This window comes from Plectropomus leopardus, chromosome 10, assembly GCF_026936395.1.
Source record: "Plectropomus leopardus strain MGB_pleo_1.0 chromosome 10, ASM2693639v1, whole genome shotgun sequence".
NCBI lineage: Eukaryota > Metazoa > Chordata > Actinopteri > Perciformes > Serranidae > Plectropomus > Plectropomus leopardus.
In genome coordinates, this window is record NC_142185.1 from 17,154,326 (window position 1) to 17,172,006 (window position 17,681).

The following is a 17,681-nucleotide window of genomic DNA, read 5'->3' on the forward strand; positions in this document are numbered from 1 at the left end:
TAACATCTTGCTAAAATGACAAAGTTTAAGGTGGTGTAGCACTTTTGCACAGTACAGTTACATTAGTAGGCCTAGGTAACGTTGGGTTATATATTTACTGCATTTCACCAAAATTAGTTCCTTGTCTTGAAGAGTAAAATATTACATTTTCAGATACAGTTAGGAGCTATCTGGCAAAGTCAGCTATCTTCCTTAACTTCTTTGGAGGAAGTCAACATTCATGTTCTCAGATAGAGGGCTGTATAGCGTTGGAGATAAGTTAAATCCAGCTAAACTGTGTCCTTACCTTCTTTTTCGTGGGTTAGTGTTTGAGAAGTAGCTTCTCTACTTTTCCTTTAAGCTACACATATCAAATATATCTCCCAATGTAACATAAACACGTATTTCCTAAACCCAAAGTAAAAAAACAAAGCTCTTACAAAAGTTTCATCGGTAATATTGACAAATATCTTTTTGCCGTTTCTCTGCATCACCAAGCAACCGCCGCCTGCACGTGCCTGCTTGTTTTTCTACGTCACTTCCTGCGCGGCAGATCCCGACCAGCTATGAAGTTGTCAACTATCTTAAAATGCTTCTCCCTCCCTCGTCTGTTTAAACTCTACAACTTCTGCCGTCTTTAGATCACGCTGTTGGCCATCTGCTCTTTCACGGATCATTACTCACGGATGTGTGACACCGCTGTTGACGTATTGTTAAGCTCAGGTTGCTAAGCTGTTACTGTACACGGCAGCAACGTTAGCTTGCACCGTTAGCCGGCTAAGCTAAGCGGCAGTACGAGGTTATACATCTTGATGATAACGGTAATAACTGGTCTTACTTCAGACGTGTTTACGTGGATGACACATTTGTAGGTAGCTTGTCTTTTTGGCTAGATCGGGGTGTAATTAATATGAATCGGAACTTATGAATGTCTCTGAAGTAGCGAGTTAGCAGAAGGTGTAGCAAAGTTCATCATGTCTAACCAGCTGACTGCAGAGCAGCAGCGAAAAATTGAGGAAAACAGACGGAAGGCTTTAGAGAGAAGAGCCCAAAGACTCGGACAGACCAGCAGCAGCAATAAGCAGAGCCCAGTGCTCTCCAGCAGTACTTCAGTGCAGCTACAGCGCTTTAAACAGAGCGTTTCCTCTGATCCTGCTGCTCCGGCTCATCACGCAGAGACACTCAGCTCAACATCTGCGCCTCAGCGGTTTGTCCCACCCTTCAAAAAGGACTCACAGAGCTTCAATAACTACAATCAAAGTCCAAAGCACCAGCAGTCATCTGGCACTAACAACCAAATCAACCAGAGCACGCTGTGGACCTCTGCTCCCACAAGACAGGTGAGATGTGTGCAGCAATGTTCAATCACTCATTCAGTATTTGGACTGATTGTTCCCACAGTCATGGAAAAGCTGGCAAAGTCATGGGATTTCACAGTCACATTTTCCAGTCCTGGGAAAGTCATGGAATTAGTAAAGATCAATGTGTAATAATTTGCATTAATGTGACATAAAGGTGGATTTATTTTCTGTAGATGGCAATGTAACGCAGCTCTAATGCATCACTGTGTGACAACATTTTGGTTATGTTAAGTTCCATCTCTCACTTCACGCATGCTCACTAGGCATGTCAAATATTTTTTAAGCACTTTTGGCAAAGTGGACAAAACATCCACTAGTAAAGGATCTGAATTCCCTTTTATCACTGTTATTTTTATATATTTTTTTAAGAAAACATGAAATTTTACCTTGTTTTTAAGAAAGATTTTTTTGTTGTTGTTTTTTCCTTTTTTAAGACAACAGGTTTGGAAGGTATGGTTTCTTTAAATAATTTTTTTAAAAATGCTTTTTTAAATATTTGGCTTTTTTTAAGTTTCTGGCAATTTTTCCAGAATACCTAAGTTTCAGGTTTCACCAAAATAACATTTAAAATAGACAGAAACTGTAAGATAGGAATTTTTTGTTGGATTTTTAAATTCCAGTCACTCCTTGAACACATCATGTGGGATGCTGAAATTATGTTTGAATGGAGTTTGAATCTTATATGTTTGAAAAACACTGAGCTCAAGGGAAAAAAAATTGGTGTCTTTGAAAAGTCAAGGAAAAGTTTTGAAATTGTGTTGATGACAATGTATGCGGACCCTGTTTGGAGAAAAAAAAATTACCATTTCCTAATTCTTTGTGCTGTATTTCCTTGCAGATACAAGTCATTGAACCACTCCCTCAGACAAGAGCTCAACATGCAAGCAGCCCTGTCTTGTCTTGCGGAGGAAATGCTGGTTTGAAGCCAGCTCATCCCAAACATAACCCAACATCAAACAGCTCTGCTGGTCCAGTTGGCTCATTCTACAAACCAGCTAGTAAACTTGCCCCAAGTCCTGTGGCACAGCTTCCCTCCAGCTCATCAACTTTGAATGCTGTACCTGCGAAAAAGCCTGCCATCTCTGTAAGAGGAAAATGTGTAGCTCACACAGAGGGCCGCTTCAGAATAGAAGTAGGCTACCACGCAGAGCTGATTGCTGTTTTCAAATCCATCCCCTCGAAGAACTATGGTATGTATCTGCCAGTGCAGCTGTGCTGTTGTGCAGCTGAGTCTTGATGCTCATTGCTTTTTGCAGCCCCACAGCCCGTTCATCCTCGAGGAAGACCACCACAAATCCTTTTGCAATCTGTGGGACACACTGGGTTCAATCATAAAAAAGTTAGCAACAATGAATTTTGTTTAAAGATGAATTAACCAAAGTCAGTGACATGCTTAATGCCAGAATAAACCATAAATAGACAGTGTAGGTTATGCTCTATCATGTACCAATAAGATCTTTTTATCAGATCAAACCTCAGTAGTTTCTGATTCACTGTGGTGCTGCCTAATATCAAACAAAACTGTCAACTTGTCACACTCTGTTTCCACCTTCAGAATCAATCAACTTGAACTCAGTGGGGTGGGCGAATTCAAAGGTCTAGACCAAGGCAAAAGTGTATTGTTCTCTGTAGCAGCAGGTATTCCAATTTTCAAATAATACCAAGCAGTAGTGCCATAATGGATCAGCGCACATAATCAGGACAACCTGCAAGGCCAAATAATGACTGACTGAACTCAGCACGGTTAAAATAATACAAACTGATATCCTCTGGCTAAAGCCTCAAGGCTCCGTCCTGTGGAAGAAGCCATGGAACACACTTTTTTCACCCCAGCTAGTATAAATTTTCTATATTTAGTAGTTTTTTTTCCCCCATATATCTGGTTTTGTGCGTTTATCTAATTGTCTTAACTGTATTTTAGAAAAATAAACTATTCTGTTCTGTTTTAGACCCTGCCACAAAGATGTGGAACTTCAGTCTGGAGGACTATCGACAGCTAAGTATGAATATCAGTGACATATTCATTGAAACATTTCCCCCAGAAGTAGCCTTGATAAAATGCACTACAGAGTATTTGGCCTCCTTGTTGCTGCTGCTGAGTCTCCTCTGTCTTCACCCTGTGTTGCAGTGGAGGAAGCAGCTGCTATTCCCTCTGTGTCTTTGAGGCCTTTGGATGGAATGGAGGCGGTGGACGTCGCTGCAGCAACCAGCGGAGCTCGTGACGGTGCGGCGCTGGGGGCGCTGCTCAAGCTGTGTAACGGCTGGCAGAAACCTGGAGCCACTCTGCAGGGCCAGTGCATCCTGGTGTCTCCGACAAAGTTTGAGATTGACATCGGTTACCATGCCGATGTCATCGCAGCATTCAAGCAAATGCCGACAAAGAACTATGGTAACTTACTATGGTAACAGTGAATGCAAACTTTGTTCTGTCCTGTTGACGTATTGTATTTGTGTTTTATAACTTCTAATACAGGGATTTTGTCAGTGGTGGATTGTAACTACATACATTAGTTACCTTACAAACAAAGATTTTTGCATCAATGTGTCAATTTTTAATTTTAAAAATGATGTTTTGTAAGAAATTAATTAACCACACAGCTGCGATGATTAGTTGATTAATCAATCAATGGCTTTACAGAAAATTAATTGCCAACTGTTTTGGTAAATTTGGGGGGCTTTTTTTAAATAATTTTGTTTTTGAAGGGCATTTTTTTCTATTTTTATAATTTAAATTTATTATCTTTTTTGATAATTTAAAGTTTTTGTTTTTAATAATTTTGAGATTTGGGGGTGTTTTTTTGTTATTTTCTTTTTTGATAATTTTAGAGTTTTTCAGGGTCTTTTTTTCTACTTCTAAGTTTGTATTTGCATTTTTTTAAAAGTTATTTGGAGGGTTTGGTGATCTTTTTTCTAATTTTCAGTTTTGGATTCTACTTTTTCCAATAATTCAAGTTTCTTGTTCTTTTGTTTTGCACTGGGTACTTTTACTTTTTAATACTGTAACTATAGTTTCCTGATTATACTTGATCACTTTTATTTAAGTATCATTTTCAATGGAGGAACTGTACTTGTAAATGAGTATTTTCATTGTGTGGTATTCGTACTTTTGCTTGAGTGAAAGATCTGAATTCTTAATCCACCTCTGGATTTTGTGTGATAATTGTTTGTTGTGTTGCAGACATGAAAACAAGAAAGTGGAGCTTTTCACTTGAGGATTATAAGAGACTCAGTGAGTAATAGCATTTTCTTTTTTTAGCTGGTTTATCTCTGTACCCCCGTTTGTCTCTGTTACATTTGCCATCTTGTCTGACCGTACTGTGTTCCATACCCAGTGGATGTCCTCAGTGGGATAGCAGCAGTGGAGGTGGAGCCTCTGCCCAGGGCAATAGTCCAGGCGTTCTCTGCCAGGTTTGACGGGACTGAAGCCAGGTCTTTAGACGTCCCTGAGGCAGACCTCTCCAGCATCGACCCCTCGCTCACCTGCAGCCTTATGCCCTTCCAGAGGGAGGGAGTCAAGTAGGTGCCTTTGGACCGCCATTAGTGCGCTTTCTGCATGGTGAAGCCAATAACTCAATACCACAGACAGCCATTCATCTATAATTTGCTCAGTCTTGTGCAAATGAAGAGATACTTATCATAACAAGCCGATATTCCCGCGCCATTCCTCTGTGACTTCAAGTTACGGGGTTGGATCAGTATGACATCCACTCGTCCTGCTGTAGCTTTTAATTTTAGCATTTCTTTGTGTCCCTGTAGTTTTGCTGTGTCCAAACAAGGCCGCCTCCTTCTGGCTGATGACATGGGTCTGGGAAAAACGGTGCAGGCCATCTGTATAGCAGCCTACTACAGGAATGAGTGGCCCTTGCTGGTCGTTGCTCCCTCGTCTGTGCGATTCACCTGGGCCGAGGTAAAAAAAAAAAAAAATGCTGCAGAGTGTATTAGAGAAGAAAAATGGCTCATTACTTAGTATGTGTCAGAGTTTATCACTTTGTTTCCATTTAATGGTGTCATTATCAGCCTGCATTAAGTCAGCAGGCACCTTCTTAAGGATCTTCTTGTGGTCTCCTTTGACAAAAGCTCTGCCTTACACATTATAATGCTCGTTTCTGCTCAAAGCTCATCTGCGTTTGAGGAATGTTAATACTGTTCCCCAAGGACTTCCTGTGCTCCGTTAGGTACTTTATCTTCAGGAGGGGAGATGGCAGTACTGAATTTCATGCTTCCATTTCTTTGTCTCATGGTTACAAATGATAATTTGAACTGTGAGGCATTGATTTATTATGGAGAAGCAGTTTCTTTATTTTTCTACTTCACTCTGTTATTTGTAAAGATATGCTTGACATAAATTTGCAGATATAGCTTGAGCTATATATATTTTTTTACACTTTGTGTGTTATTTTTGACAACACCACATTTGCAGGGTTCCCATAGTCATGGAATTTCATAATCTTGTTTTCCAGGCCTGGGAAAGTCAAGGAATTAGTAAAATAAGGGTTCCTAAAAGGTCTTAAAATGCACTGAATTCATTAATCTAAAAGAATAAGGCTTTAATTGGCATTAAAATGTCTTAAATATTTAATTAAGTCTTAAAAATGTTCAGACATGGGAAATAGGATTTGATTTTTTTTTTTTTTGCCCTGACAATGCATTGTAAAATTTCCAAATACCTGGTAGCATCTATTATGTAATGTTATTATTATTATTATTGTTATATTTTAAAATACATACAATTTGCAGAATTCCTCTCACACGAAGATCACCCACAAAGTCATGATTTATGTTACATTTTATATTTGAGTAAAATTGTCCTTAACCCTAAGCGATTTTTTTTTTTTGGTTGTTGTAAAATTGGTCAGAAATTTAATTCTAAGTGGCATTAAAAAATCTTAATCTTAAAAAGTCTTAAATCTAACTTGCCTTAAGCTGTAGAAATCTGTGAAAGTTTTGGAAAAGTCCTTCAAATCTGTTGTGTGTACTAAAATTAATCTTATCTTAATTAATCTAATTAATCTAATCTTAAACCTTCCATGTAATGTAACATAACAGCAAATATATTTTCTGTTTTGTGTACCATCATGTACGTTTGTTCATTATCTACCTACGTTCCATCTCTTCATCCATGAATGCCAGCTAACTGAAATTAGTTTTGAATAGTTTGAATTTGACAAGTTTGAATGAAAAAAATAATGTTGTGACAGTTTGATTTAAAATGCCAGATCATGAATCCCAAAGTTCCCAAACCTGTACCCACTTTCAAACTGTGCTGCATTTTCAGAGAAAGAAATGTTCATGTTATATGTGAATGGTCATGAAATTTCATTTTAAGTCCTTGAAAAGTCACGGAACAGTTTAGTAAAATTTTCGGCACTTGGCATCATTGAAATTACCGTGCCTCTCCGTTTTCCTTCTACAATTTCAGTACGCTTTAATTTCAACTCAGGTGTCCCTTTTCTCTGAGTGTGCGTCTGATGCTCTGTAGCATCCATTCTCTGCTTAGCTCACAGCAGCATTTCCAGGCTGCACTAACGACACATTTTCAGAAAAGCTTCATTGGCCTTCTGTCTATTGACAAGACAAGACAGTCTGCTCTCTAAATAGATATCTTGGATCAAACACAGTCCCCCAATCAGGAGCTGGAATCGTCGAGGAGGGTTTAGTCACAGGATGTCGGTCCATTAAAGGACACTTACTCTGTCTGGCTTTGCTCTTATCTGCACTGTTAGTCTTGTGCATTTGGCCAGATCTACTGCAAAACATGGGAGCTATAACTTAGTGAGTTTAAGCCAGGTTGACAGGCGAATAGAGAGCAAGTAAGTGAGCTGTCAGAAACATTTGGGCCACGGGGGACATTTTTCTTAACTACATGATCGGTTGTTTCTAAATGGAAATGCCGTGGTGGTATTTAGAAAGAATTATGAGTGATTAGTAGCATTCAAGCCGGCTGTCAGTCATAAAAATTTAGTATTGAAAAAATTTCATCACAAATTTCAGACGCTGATTTATACCCAGTGGTAGGGAAAAGAGCAGCTTGAAAAGCAGAACTGTTATTCTGAGGAGTTTTGTTTCACTCTGACATGAGCGAGTATCTGTGCCTGTAGGCTTTCAGACGCTGGCTCCCCTCCCTGAGTCCTGACAGCATCAATGTGGTGGTGAAGGCCAAAGACAATCTGCGGTCTTCTTTGGTCAACATCATCAGCTACGACCTGCTGAGCAGGATGGACAAGCAGCAGCCTGGTAACCCCTTCAATGTTCTCATCATGGTGAGCTGTGTGATTTAGAAATGGCTGTTTCCAGTTCAAAGAATGTGCCCATTATGTGTTTTTTGTTGCCCCTGAAGGTGATCACTGTTTAAATAAAGTGTATGATTTTGTGATTCTGTGCAGGATGAGTCTCACTTCCTGAAGAACATAAAGACGGCTCGTTGTAAAGCAGCCCTGCCTCTGCTGAAGGTGCTCTATCATTTATTTGGATAACTAATTTTGTAACATACCCCAAAGTGGCTGTATTTGTACTTGTTTGTGATGTCTAAAAATATCCAAAGAAGCAGATTAACTTTACTTTGGGGGGAAAAAGTTCCTTTACATTGAGTCATAAATCAGATTTGATGGGGTTCCAGGTTTTCCAGTTAATTTATCTACATAATTCATTAAAACGTTTGGAACAAGACCCAGAATTGGCTGTCAGATAGTCCTTGGGCCAGCTGAACAATTGATTAGATTTTCATGGGAAATCAGATCTGGGATGTCTTCCATCAGACAATTATTATTTTTTAGCCTTGAGCAGCGAGGCTGGACACTGCAGTTACAGTATGTGTGCAATCAAACTAAATAATGAAAAAATACACATTTCGTCCCAAAGGAAACAAAAGGGTTGGTTCCCTACAAACATTCAAAACACAATAATGAAACTTATTCAAGAGAAATCCTCTTTACACAAGTTAAACAGCTCCAGCTGTCATCAGAGTGGTTATTTCAGCTTTATGCCAACGTGAATATATGCAGGGCTCCCACGGTCATGGAAAACCTTGAAAAGTAACGGAATTTAATTTTCCAGGCCCAGAAAAGTCATGGAATTAGTAGAAATCATCAAAAGTTTTGGGAAAGTGATTTAATTTTATTGTGTGTAATGAGATTTACGGAGTAATTTTCCATATATCGTAACAGCAAATTTATTTTCAGTAGCTGTCAATGTAGCATTGCTGTGTGTGATATTTGTGTACCATCACATATATTCTTTTATTGTCTCCCCACAAACCATCTCTGCCTTCATGTGTGCCTGCTAGCTGAAATTATGTTTGAATTTGATCTGTTTGGAAAAACGCCAGGCAAGTGGGGAAAGAAAAAAATAATTTATTTGGGTCACTGAAAAGAATTTTTAGATTTTTGTCCATGAAAATATGTATGACATTTTTATGCTCAGTGCTCTGATTTTCTATCTTTGGGCTGAGTATTGGAACTTGGAATACAAACACGCTCCACATTTTCAAAGATATTAACCGTTTTATATCAAATCTTTCTTTTTTTTTAAATGAATACACCTGCTACAGTTACTGCTATGACCCCTATACTAATGCAACGTTTTCCACTGTGTCACTGTGTTAGAGAGAAAACATTGTTCTGCATATGTATTACCGCTAACACAGATCTACATACCAGCTGAAGCTAAAACATTGCAGCGTTTGGCTCATGGTCGGGTTTGATTTCTTGCTTTGTCAGCTTGACTCCCTCAGCAGTGCTCTGATCAGAGTTGTTTTTCCGTCCTCAGGCAGCAAAGAGAGTGATTCTTCTGTCTGGGACCCCTGCCATGTCCAGACCCGCGGAGCTCTACACCCAGATTCTGGCTGTCAGACCAACACTCTTCCCTCGCTTCCATGATTTTGGGATGCGCTACTGCAATGCCAGACAGGTAGGTTAAGCGTTAAAGGGATAGTTAAGATTTTTTAAAATGGGGTCACATGATGTACTTGTCCATGGTCAGTGTGACACCGGCAGGAGATGGCAGTCAGCATGTCCCCAGTTTGGAGGAGCAGGCAGGGGTAGCTAAGCAATGTCCTGCTGTGGACAGGGGCAGCAGCAAAACCTAGTTTAACCCCCCCCCCAAAAAAAAATCAATATCAGTTTAAATGTATGCTATATTTATAATATTTTCAGCATTTTATATTTCAATCTGACAGCCCCTTCCAACAGGGAACTGAAGCCATTATATCGCCCTCTTCAAAGCCACCAGACTCCTTTTACAAAACAGTCATTTTACCTCGCAGAACACAGGAGTTGCTGCTCTACTGCTGCCCCCTTTAAAACACAAAAGTCACTCAGTAGCACAAATTAAGAGGCAGCAGTAGATCTGCAACTCCTCTGTTCTGCAAGGTGCCAGAGAAGTCTAGTGGCTTTAAAGTGAGCAATATAACGGCTTTAGTTCCCCACCAGAAATGGCTGTCTGATGACAAGGTAAAGCAGTGAAAATTCTTCAATTAAAATGATATTGCCTTTTTTTTAGGAAGCTAAATACACTTTGCTGCTGCTGCCCCTGTCCACAACAGTACATTTCTTAGCTTCCATGGAGGTACCCCTACCTGCTTCTCCAAACTGGGAGCGTGCAGAAGGCCATCTATTTTAGGGTATATACAGACTATCATGGATGTGTTAAGAAAACCTGGATACAGCATGGCGACAGGGCCCCGTTCATTCCTACAAGAGCTGCTCAGTAGTGCATGAAGCAAGAATTTTGCAGTATGAAAGTATCCACATCTTCTGCATTATGAGGCCCATAGAGCATGTGCACTGGAGAGTTATGGCAGCTGAGTGTGTCTGAGGGGGTCACATCCACTGGTGGAGCAGCTGACTTCTGGTTTAGTGTTTCGCTAGCCTGAATTGAAATAACTTGCGGCTCTTGTAGACTTTACAAATGTTATCGAACTGAATGGATTAAATCTCAATAGTGAAATGAGGCGTTTTGCAGAGTTTTTGACGAAAGTCTCTTTCCCAATGCAAGTCTATGGGCAAAATTATTTCTGGGCCCCATAGCATCACGACAGATGCGGAAGTTGTAATTCTACTTTTGGCCACTATGTAAAATTTGTTTCAGAGCCTGCTGCACTTCCTGGGGGCTTGCAGACTTTGGATAAGTACCTCATATAACCCTACTTCAAAAAAGTCTAAACTAAGAATCCTCATCTGTCCAAGTGTGCTGCTTAATACTGTTGAGGTGAAATTGGCTGTTATTCTGGGACACCTCAGAGAACATAGAAGGCTTTAGGTGAAGGATTAGTGAGTATTTGTTTATCTGCCTTCTCTTACATTTATGGTGTGGAGTTCATTAAATGGGATGTCCAGTGTGTGCACTAGTGTGGGGAAATAATACAGGTCTGCTGAGAACAATAGGATCATAAAGCTGAAATCAGGACACTTTACAGCCAGTGTGCGTTGGTGAAAAGTGCATACATTAAAACTGTTTTTTAGGTGTCAACGGATTCCTCATCTGTGAATTTTTGTCTACACTCTTCTTTTGTTGCTCTATTCTTGCTATTTAATCTCCTTAATTAATTCTAATAGGTTCAAGTAGGGAACACGCTACATGATTTAAGGGCCAATTACATCCTTAATTTGGTCATGATGACTCATTTTGAAGATAGTGGAGATTTTGCTCTGCTCTGTAAAATTTCCTTTTTTTCCATCATTGAAGTCACGTAACATCCCTTTTGCATCCTGATAAGAGACTGAGACGAGCTGGAGCTATCACAGTTTGCTTCCTGCGACTGAAATCTGAGCGTTTCAGTCGTCTAGTTAGTCAGCGGCTTGACCTGCATTAAAACTAATCCAAGTGTATGATAAGAAGGAACCTGACGTTGGACACTGCGAGAGTCTGGTCACCTGCTCTTCAGGTTTTCTGTCAAATTTGCCTCATATCTTTGTCTCCATTCCATTTTCCCATCAGCCTCTATCCTTTTCTTAATTTCCTCTCCTTATAACTTTCTCTGTCCTCCTCCTTTCCAGTTAACTTGGGGGTGGGACTACTCGGGCTCATCTAACCTCGGGGAGTTGAAGCTGTTACTGGAGGAGAGTCTGATGTTGCGCCGCCTCAAGTGCAACGTCCTCTCCCAGCTTCCTGCCAAACAACGCAAGGTCGTCACAGTAACCATAGATGGGGTCAACGCCCGCATTAAAGCTGCTCTGTCAGCTGCCGCCAGAGATTTGGCCAACAAACACCGCAATGTAAGTCACAAGCTTTTCTCACAGTCCCGTAAAAATTAGTTGTAGTTGTAGTTATTCAGTTTTTTGGAATAGAAATACTTGCAAAACTTAAGAAATCAAGCTTGTCGGGAATTTACAGAATTCAATAATATTACAATATTCAAATTCAGTCAGTCTTTCAAAAAAAAAAAAGAGTCAAATCGGGAAAAAAACACCTAAAAAGAACATAATGAGTTAAATCATATTATTTGATTATTTATTTAAGAAAAGCTACTGTGATTTCTGTTACAGTAATTATTTAAAAATGTATGATATTGTTGGACTAAGAGATATCATGAAATTATTTATAATTAATCTTTACTACATAATTTTTTAAAGGGACAGTTCACCCAACAATGAAATATACATATTTTCCCTCTTACCTGTTGGGTCATTTATCAGACTAGATTATCTTGGTGTGAGTTGCAAAGTGTTGGAGATTTCGGCCTTAGAGATGTCTGCACTTTCTCAAATGTAATGGAACTACATGGCATTCGGTTTGTTGTGCTCAAAGCGCAAAAGAGAAAGAAGAAAAACTCAACAGAAATGTGTTTTTCAGGAAATCATGACCTGGTTAGTCAAGATAATTGACAGGCCTTGTCATGAGCAGTTTTATGTAGGAACTATTTCCTTTGTACCGAACTACACCCACCAATAGTGTTACCGCACAGAAGAGAGCTTACATTTACTGCTAACTGAGGTAGCTGACGTTACACCTCGGCTGAGGACGAAGCCATTCATGTTTAAATCTGGGGTCATCTCAAGCAGGAGTCTCTCGCCCGTAGATGCACGCTCCCCTCTGTGTGGTGATAATCGGTAGAAAATAGTTCCTACATGAAACTGCTCAAAACAAGGTCTGTGGACTATCTTGAGTAACGGGGTCATGATTTCGAGAAAGATATTGCTGTTAAGTTTTTCAACTGTTTTTTTTTTGGCGCTTTGAGCACCACAAGCCGAAAACCATCTATAGTTCCATTACATTCAAGATAAGGCAGACATCTCAATATCTCCAGCGCTCGGCAACTCACACGAAACAATCTGGACTGATAAATAGCACTAAAGCTTAGAGGCTAAAAATAGCATACTTTAAACTTGAATTATCCAATACCTAAACTTGTTGATTTCATGTATTCTTTAAAAAAACTAAACACAACTATTCTACTTAAAACTAAGTCAATGTGATTAAAATGGCATCATCTGAAAACCCTCCTTCAGCTCAAGAAAGTTACGTGTGTTGGTGCTATCTTTTTGCCATGATGGGGTCCTTTCAGGCCTCATGCACACACAAGTGCCTTTAAACTGACCCCGAATATTTTAGCAGTAAGAGTATTTATACAGTATAAATGAAGCGAGTGGCTTAGCTTGATTGTTCATTATCACAGTGCTCCTCAGAGTAATGGCAGTCTTATCAAATCATCAATCAGTATCTGCTGTCAGTTCTTATCTCTTGCTGTTCCTTATCTGTTTTTCAGAAAATAGAAGAGAAGGAGGCCCTCCTCATCTTTTATAACCACACATCCGAAGCCAAGCTGCAAGCCATTATGTAAGTACAGACCCTCTAATGGTCGCGGATCAGTAAGTCAAATCAGCTTAGATGTGATGAGTGCTGAGATTAAAATATAAAATGAATCAGAATCTTTTGTCAGACCGTTGTGATTGCACTGGATTGGAGATAACTTTTTACTAAATACACACTGAACATTTCACTGCTTTCTTTGAGAGCGATGTTGTTTCTGTCAATGCCAGGGAGTACATCACCGACATGCTGGAGTGTGGGAGGGAGAAGTTTCTAGTGTTTGCCCATCATAAGTTAGTCCTGGATCACATCACCACCGAACTGGGAAAAAAGGTGAGTACAATGTACAGATACCACACTGCATTAAAGCCTTACATGTGAAGAAATGGTATTTTAACGCCAAAACCGCATTTTGACTTTTTCAACTAGACTGGCTCTTTCGTGGGAGTTAAAGTGAACTCTTAGGTCACCTCTCGTCAGTAGCTGCAGGGAACAAGCACAGGCAGCACATCTGAGCTCAGTAATACTACTACCACTACAATGACTAAAGTATTACCACGACATACTTCTCATCAATTTTTTTCCTCGTGTTCCTTCATGTATGCAAGCTAGCTGAAGTTAAGTCCAAGGTGAAAATAAAACGTGTTCTTAAATATAGTAGTAACAGGTTACGGACTTAGTACATTTTACAAGAAAGGGTTGTTATATTAATTTGTAAATTTGTATCAGTCTGCCTAGTAAACCCATTTGTGCCTTAAATTCCCCCTACAGAACGTCAGTCACATCCGTATTGACGGGTCTACTCCTTCAGCCGAACGCCAGCAGCTGTGCGACAAGTTCCAGTTCTCGACCAAGACCTGTGTGGCGGTACTGTCCATCACTGCAGCTAACATGGGCCTCACGCTGCACAGTGCTGACCTGGTCATCTTCGCTGAGCTTTTCTGGAACCCCGGGGTAAGCCACGGAAAGCTCCTAACATAAAAAACCTACAGATTAGCTGCATCTCCACCAACGCTGTAGATACAGTACCTGTAGAACCTGTCCGTAACCTGTTACTACTAATTTAAGAGCACGTTTTATTTTGTAGTTTTTCACCTTGGACTTAACTTCAGCTAGCTTGCATACATGAAGGAACAAAATGGGAAAAAAAAATGATGAAAAGTATGTCGTGGTAAACAAAATTAGGTCACAAAGTGACTCATGTTGCTATGCGCTAACTAGCTATATGTAACAGGAAATAAATTTGCTGTTATGTTATATTATCTTAAAATGTATCCACAAAAGATTACTGTAACAAAATAATTAAACACAACAAAATTCCTTGACTTCTCCAAAACTTTCAGTGATTTTTACTAATTCCGTGACTTTTTCAGGCCTGGAAAATGTGATTGTTTCCAGGTTTTCCATGACCGTGGGAACCCTGTAGTACTGTCCTGGTTCATATAAGTAAAGTTAGACTGAATTTCTCTTTTTTTCTTTTAGCTTCTATTTTCATCCTGGCATTTTGGGAATTTCTGCTCTCTCTCTCCTAACAGTGGGGTTTGTAGTGACAAAGATGTGAAATGGATCACAGTGCTGTCAAATAGGGCATCCTAAATTTGGGGAGTAAAGGGGGACAAATCTGCACCCCCTCAAAAAAAATCCTTGATTTATTTGAACTGATTCTTGTACTCAACCTGCCCTCTGTGCCAGTAACAATAGCTTCAGTTCCCACAGGAATCTTAACAGCGCTTTAATTTCAACGGTTGGCAGCCTTAAGCCTGAATAATGACTTAACATTTATTGATATTTTCCGCACTCGTCGACCTTCAATGCAGCTGAGTCAAGACAGGAAACATTCGGTGACACAAAGAAAACTCTGATGCTCTTTTTTACGCTGCTTATTCTTCCTGCAGATTCTCATTCAGGCGGAGGATAGGGTGCACCGCATTGGACAGACGAACAATGTGAACATTCACTACCTGGTTGCCAAGGGAACTGCTGATGATCACCTGTGGTACGTGTCAGTCAGTGGGCAGTAATTACACTGATCATTAAACTGTGTTTTTAAATCTTTTTCCTCCCATGCTCATCAGTCTACCACTTCTGAGCCAAAACTGAAACAGCGGGGGGTCAAGTTAATGTGGGTTGTCTGATGTGCATATTGTAACAAGCAGTGAATTGAATTGTATCCGCTCTATTCTAATAATTTATCTCCAGGCCAATGATCCAGGAAAAAATGAATGTCTTGGAGCAAGTGGGTCTGTCTGAATCAAACCTCTCAGACAAAGCAGTGAACGCCAGCTTCCACGCTAAGGTAACTCTGCATCTGTATGAAAATAAATGAGGTACTATATATATATATATATATATATATACACAATATATCTCAGTTTTCAACTAGTGTGGCTAATGACTTTTCAAGGACCCATAATACATTTTTTCTTGCCCAACTTGTCTGCCGTTCTTCAAACATAAAAGATTGAAACATAATTTCAGATTAGAGCTACATTACATCAACAGCTTCATAAAATACATTTTCCATTATGTTAGAGTACATGGAAGGTTATTTACAGAAGATGACTATCATTTTCATTACACACAACAAAATTTCATGACTTCCAAAACTTTTTATGTTTTTTTAACGCTTTGAAATCTGGTATGACATTGATTTTCTTGTGTTGCAATCAGACGCCTTCTAAAGGTATTTTGAGCACTGAGCAAACTGGTTTGATTTCTTTCAAAAATATGGAAAAGGCAATGAGCAACTTGGCAATAAATGTCCTGCAAATTGCTAGAATTTATTAGTTCTATAATTATTAATTATTATTAATTATTTTAAAGAATGATTACTTTTTGAGCACTTATTGTTTTTTTACTTTCCTTTTTTTGGGATAATTTTTGGGTAATTTCCTCATTCTTTTTTACAAATTTGTTGCAATTTTTTCAGTATTTTTTTCTGACAAGTTGCTTGTTTCCTTTTTTTGAAAGAAATCAATCCACTTTACTTAGGTTTCAACGGTAAAAAGACTCAATAGGTTTTCCAAAACTTTCAATTATTTTTCCTTGTTCCATGAGTTTTTCAGGCCTGGAACAAGTGATTGTGAAATTCCATGATTTTTTTTAGGTTTTTCATGACCGTGGGAACTCAGATTCACACTTTGACAGTGAGGAAATGTTTACGAGGCTATACAGTACAACAGAGCATATCCAGCTAAAACAACAGAGCATATCGAGCTAAAATCAAAAATAGCGTCTCTAGATTCATTACTGAACTTGAGTATTTGGATTTGTTCAGGACCCTAACCAGAGGAGCATCATGGAGATGTTCCAGAGGTCGTTCACTGCGGACGACAGCATGGACGAGGCCATCTTACTAGAGGCTGCAGAAGACTGGGAGGACACCCCGCCTGAAAATAGTACAGGTCAACACCACGGCATGGCTGCATAAAGACCCCGCAAAACGGGAATCAAAGACTATTTCAGCTCAGAAGCTTGCTGACATTATAACAAGTCCCAGTTTCTAACCTATCATGACTGCTGTGGAAAGTTTTTGTTTTGTAAAAGTGAAACGAGCAGTGAGTAGGATGTAGAAGGCAGGAATGGTGTATAATATCTGTTCACAATACTACCTTAGCTGCTTATATCTACATTAGGGAGCGGGTCCTTGTCTACGGAGCCCATCATGTTTCTACAGTAGCCCTGAACGAACAAACTAGACCCTGGGTCAAGAGCGGTCCTTCTCCGTTTTTATGTTACAGTAAGCTAGGGGTGAGAAGAGGGATGTTCCGTTTGTTGCAGTCTGCAACCTCAATACCAGATGCTGCTAAATCCTATACACTTTTAACAAACGCTTCAGTGATATCAATAGATGTAAGCTACAAGAAGAATGTTTTTTTTTTTTTGCTACTATGATAAAATAAATAAAAATCTGACTCAATGTTGTATTTAGAATCCTTCTGACATGGAACCTGAACAGTTACCATGGTTACTGAATGTAATATTTAAGTTTCCTAAAAAAGTTATGCTGGTTTTACCTTAATTTCAATCATTAGCCCCAGTCCCAATTGATTTTTACATTGGATTCCATTTGAATTACTGCAGAAAATTGTGGTTAACAAACTGTGGTTTATGATGCTTAAATGTTGTATTCAGCAAGAAAATATGCATAAATGAACACCACTTTTATGATTTTTGAACCATAAATGCAATTGCCAGAGGTAAACATTAGGCTATACATGAAACTACACCACATTCGCACGACTTCACATCCCCTTTACAATGAGGCTATAAAGCCATGGATGACATGATGACGCTTTGTAGTCTTATTTAGCCACTTTTTAACAACCATAGGCTAAAGGTGAAGGATGTGGGCCTACCTGCTGCCTCTTTGTTTCAGCCCGGAGGTGCTGGCAGTCACTTGGTCAGCTCTCTCTCTCTGTGATCCAACGGTGCTTCACTTGGGCACTCCGTTGACAGTTCATTTGTAGACATTAAAACACACAGACATTAACCAAAAACAAAACTTCATGGGGAAAAGAGGACATTCCACCATCCGTCTTCCTCACAGCACTCAGAAAAGCAGCTTGTCTCAACTGGGGCTCCGCGCCTGGTCTG

At 39.5% G+C, this 17,681-nt stretch overlaps 1 protein-coding gene across 1 annotated transcript; it reads left to right on the forward strand.

Moving 5' to 3' along the window:
* Window positions 1–529: 529 nt before the first annotated feature.
* Window positions 530–17,004, forward strand: smarcal1 (SWI/SNF related, matrix associated, actin dependent regulator of chromatin, subfamily a-like 1). Its single transcript, XM_042495353.2, has 17 exons — window positions 530–1,319; window positions 2,179–2,530; window positions 3,290–3,340; window positions 3,469–3,729; window positions 4,519–4,569; window positions 4,673–4,856; window positions 5,097–5,247; window positions 7,439–7,600; window positions 7,724–7,789; window positions 9,105–9,245; window positions 11,333–11,551; window positions 13,042–13,112; window positions 13,316–13,418; window positions 13,857–14,039; window positions 14,981–15,081; window positions 15,285–15,381; window positions 16,363–17,004. The coding sequence occupies exons 1-17, from the start codon at window positions 954–956 to the stop codon at window positions 16,513–16,515; spliced, it is 2,712 nt and encodes a 903-aa protein (XP_042351287.2). The 5' UTR covers window positions 530–953; the 3' UTR covers window positions 16,516–17,004.
* Window positions 17,005–17,681: the final 677 nt, after the last annotated feature.

Coding starts and splice junctions, on each gene's coding strand:
- smarcal1 (XM_042495353.2), top strand. CDS start 954: ATGTCTAACCAGCTGACTGCAGAGCAGCAGCGAAAAATTGAGGAAAAC. Junction 9,246..11,332: donor GCTACTGCAATGCCAGACAG/GTAGGTTAAGCG, acceptor CCTCCTTTCCAG/TTAACTTGGGGGTGGGACTA. Junction 14,040..14,980: donor AGCTTTTCTGGAACCCCGGG/GTAAGCCACGGA, acceptor TTCTTCCTGCAG/ATTCTCATTCAGGCGGAGGA.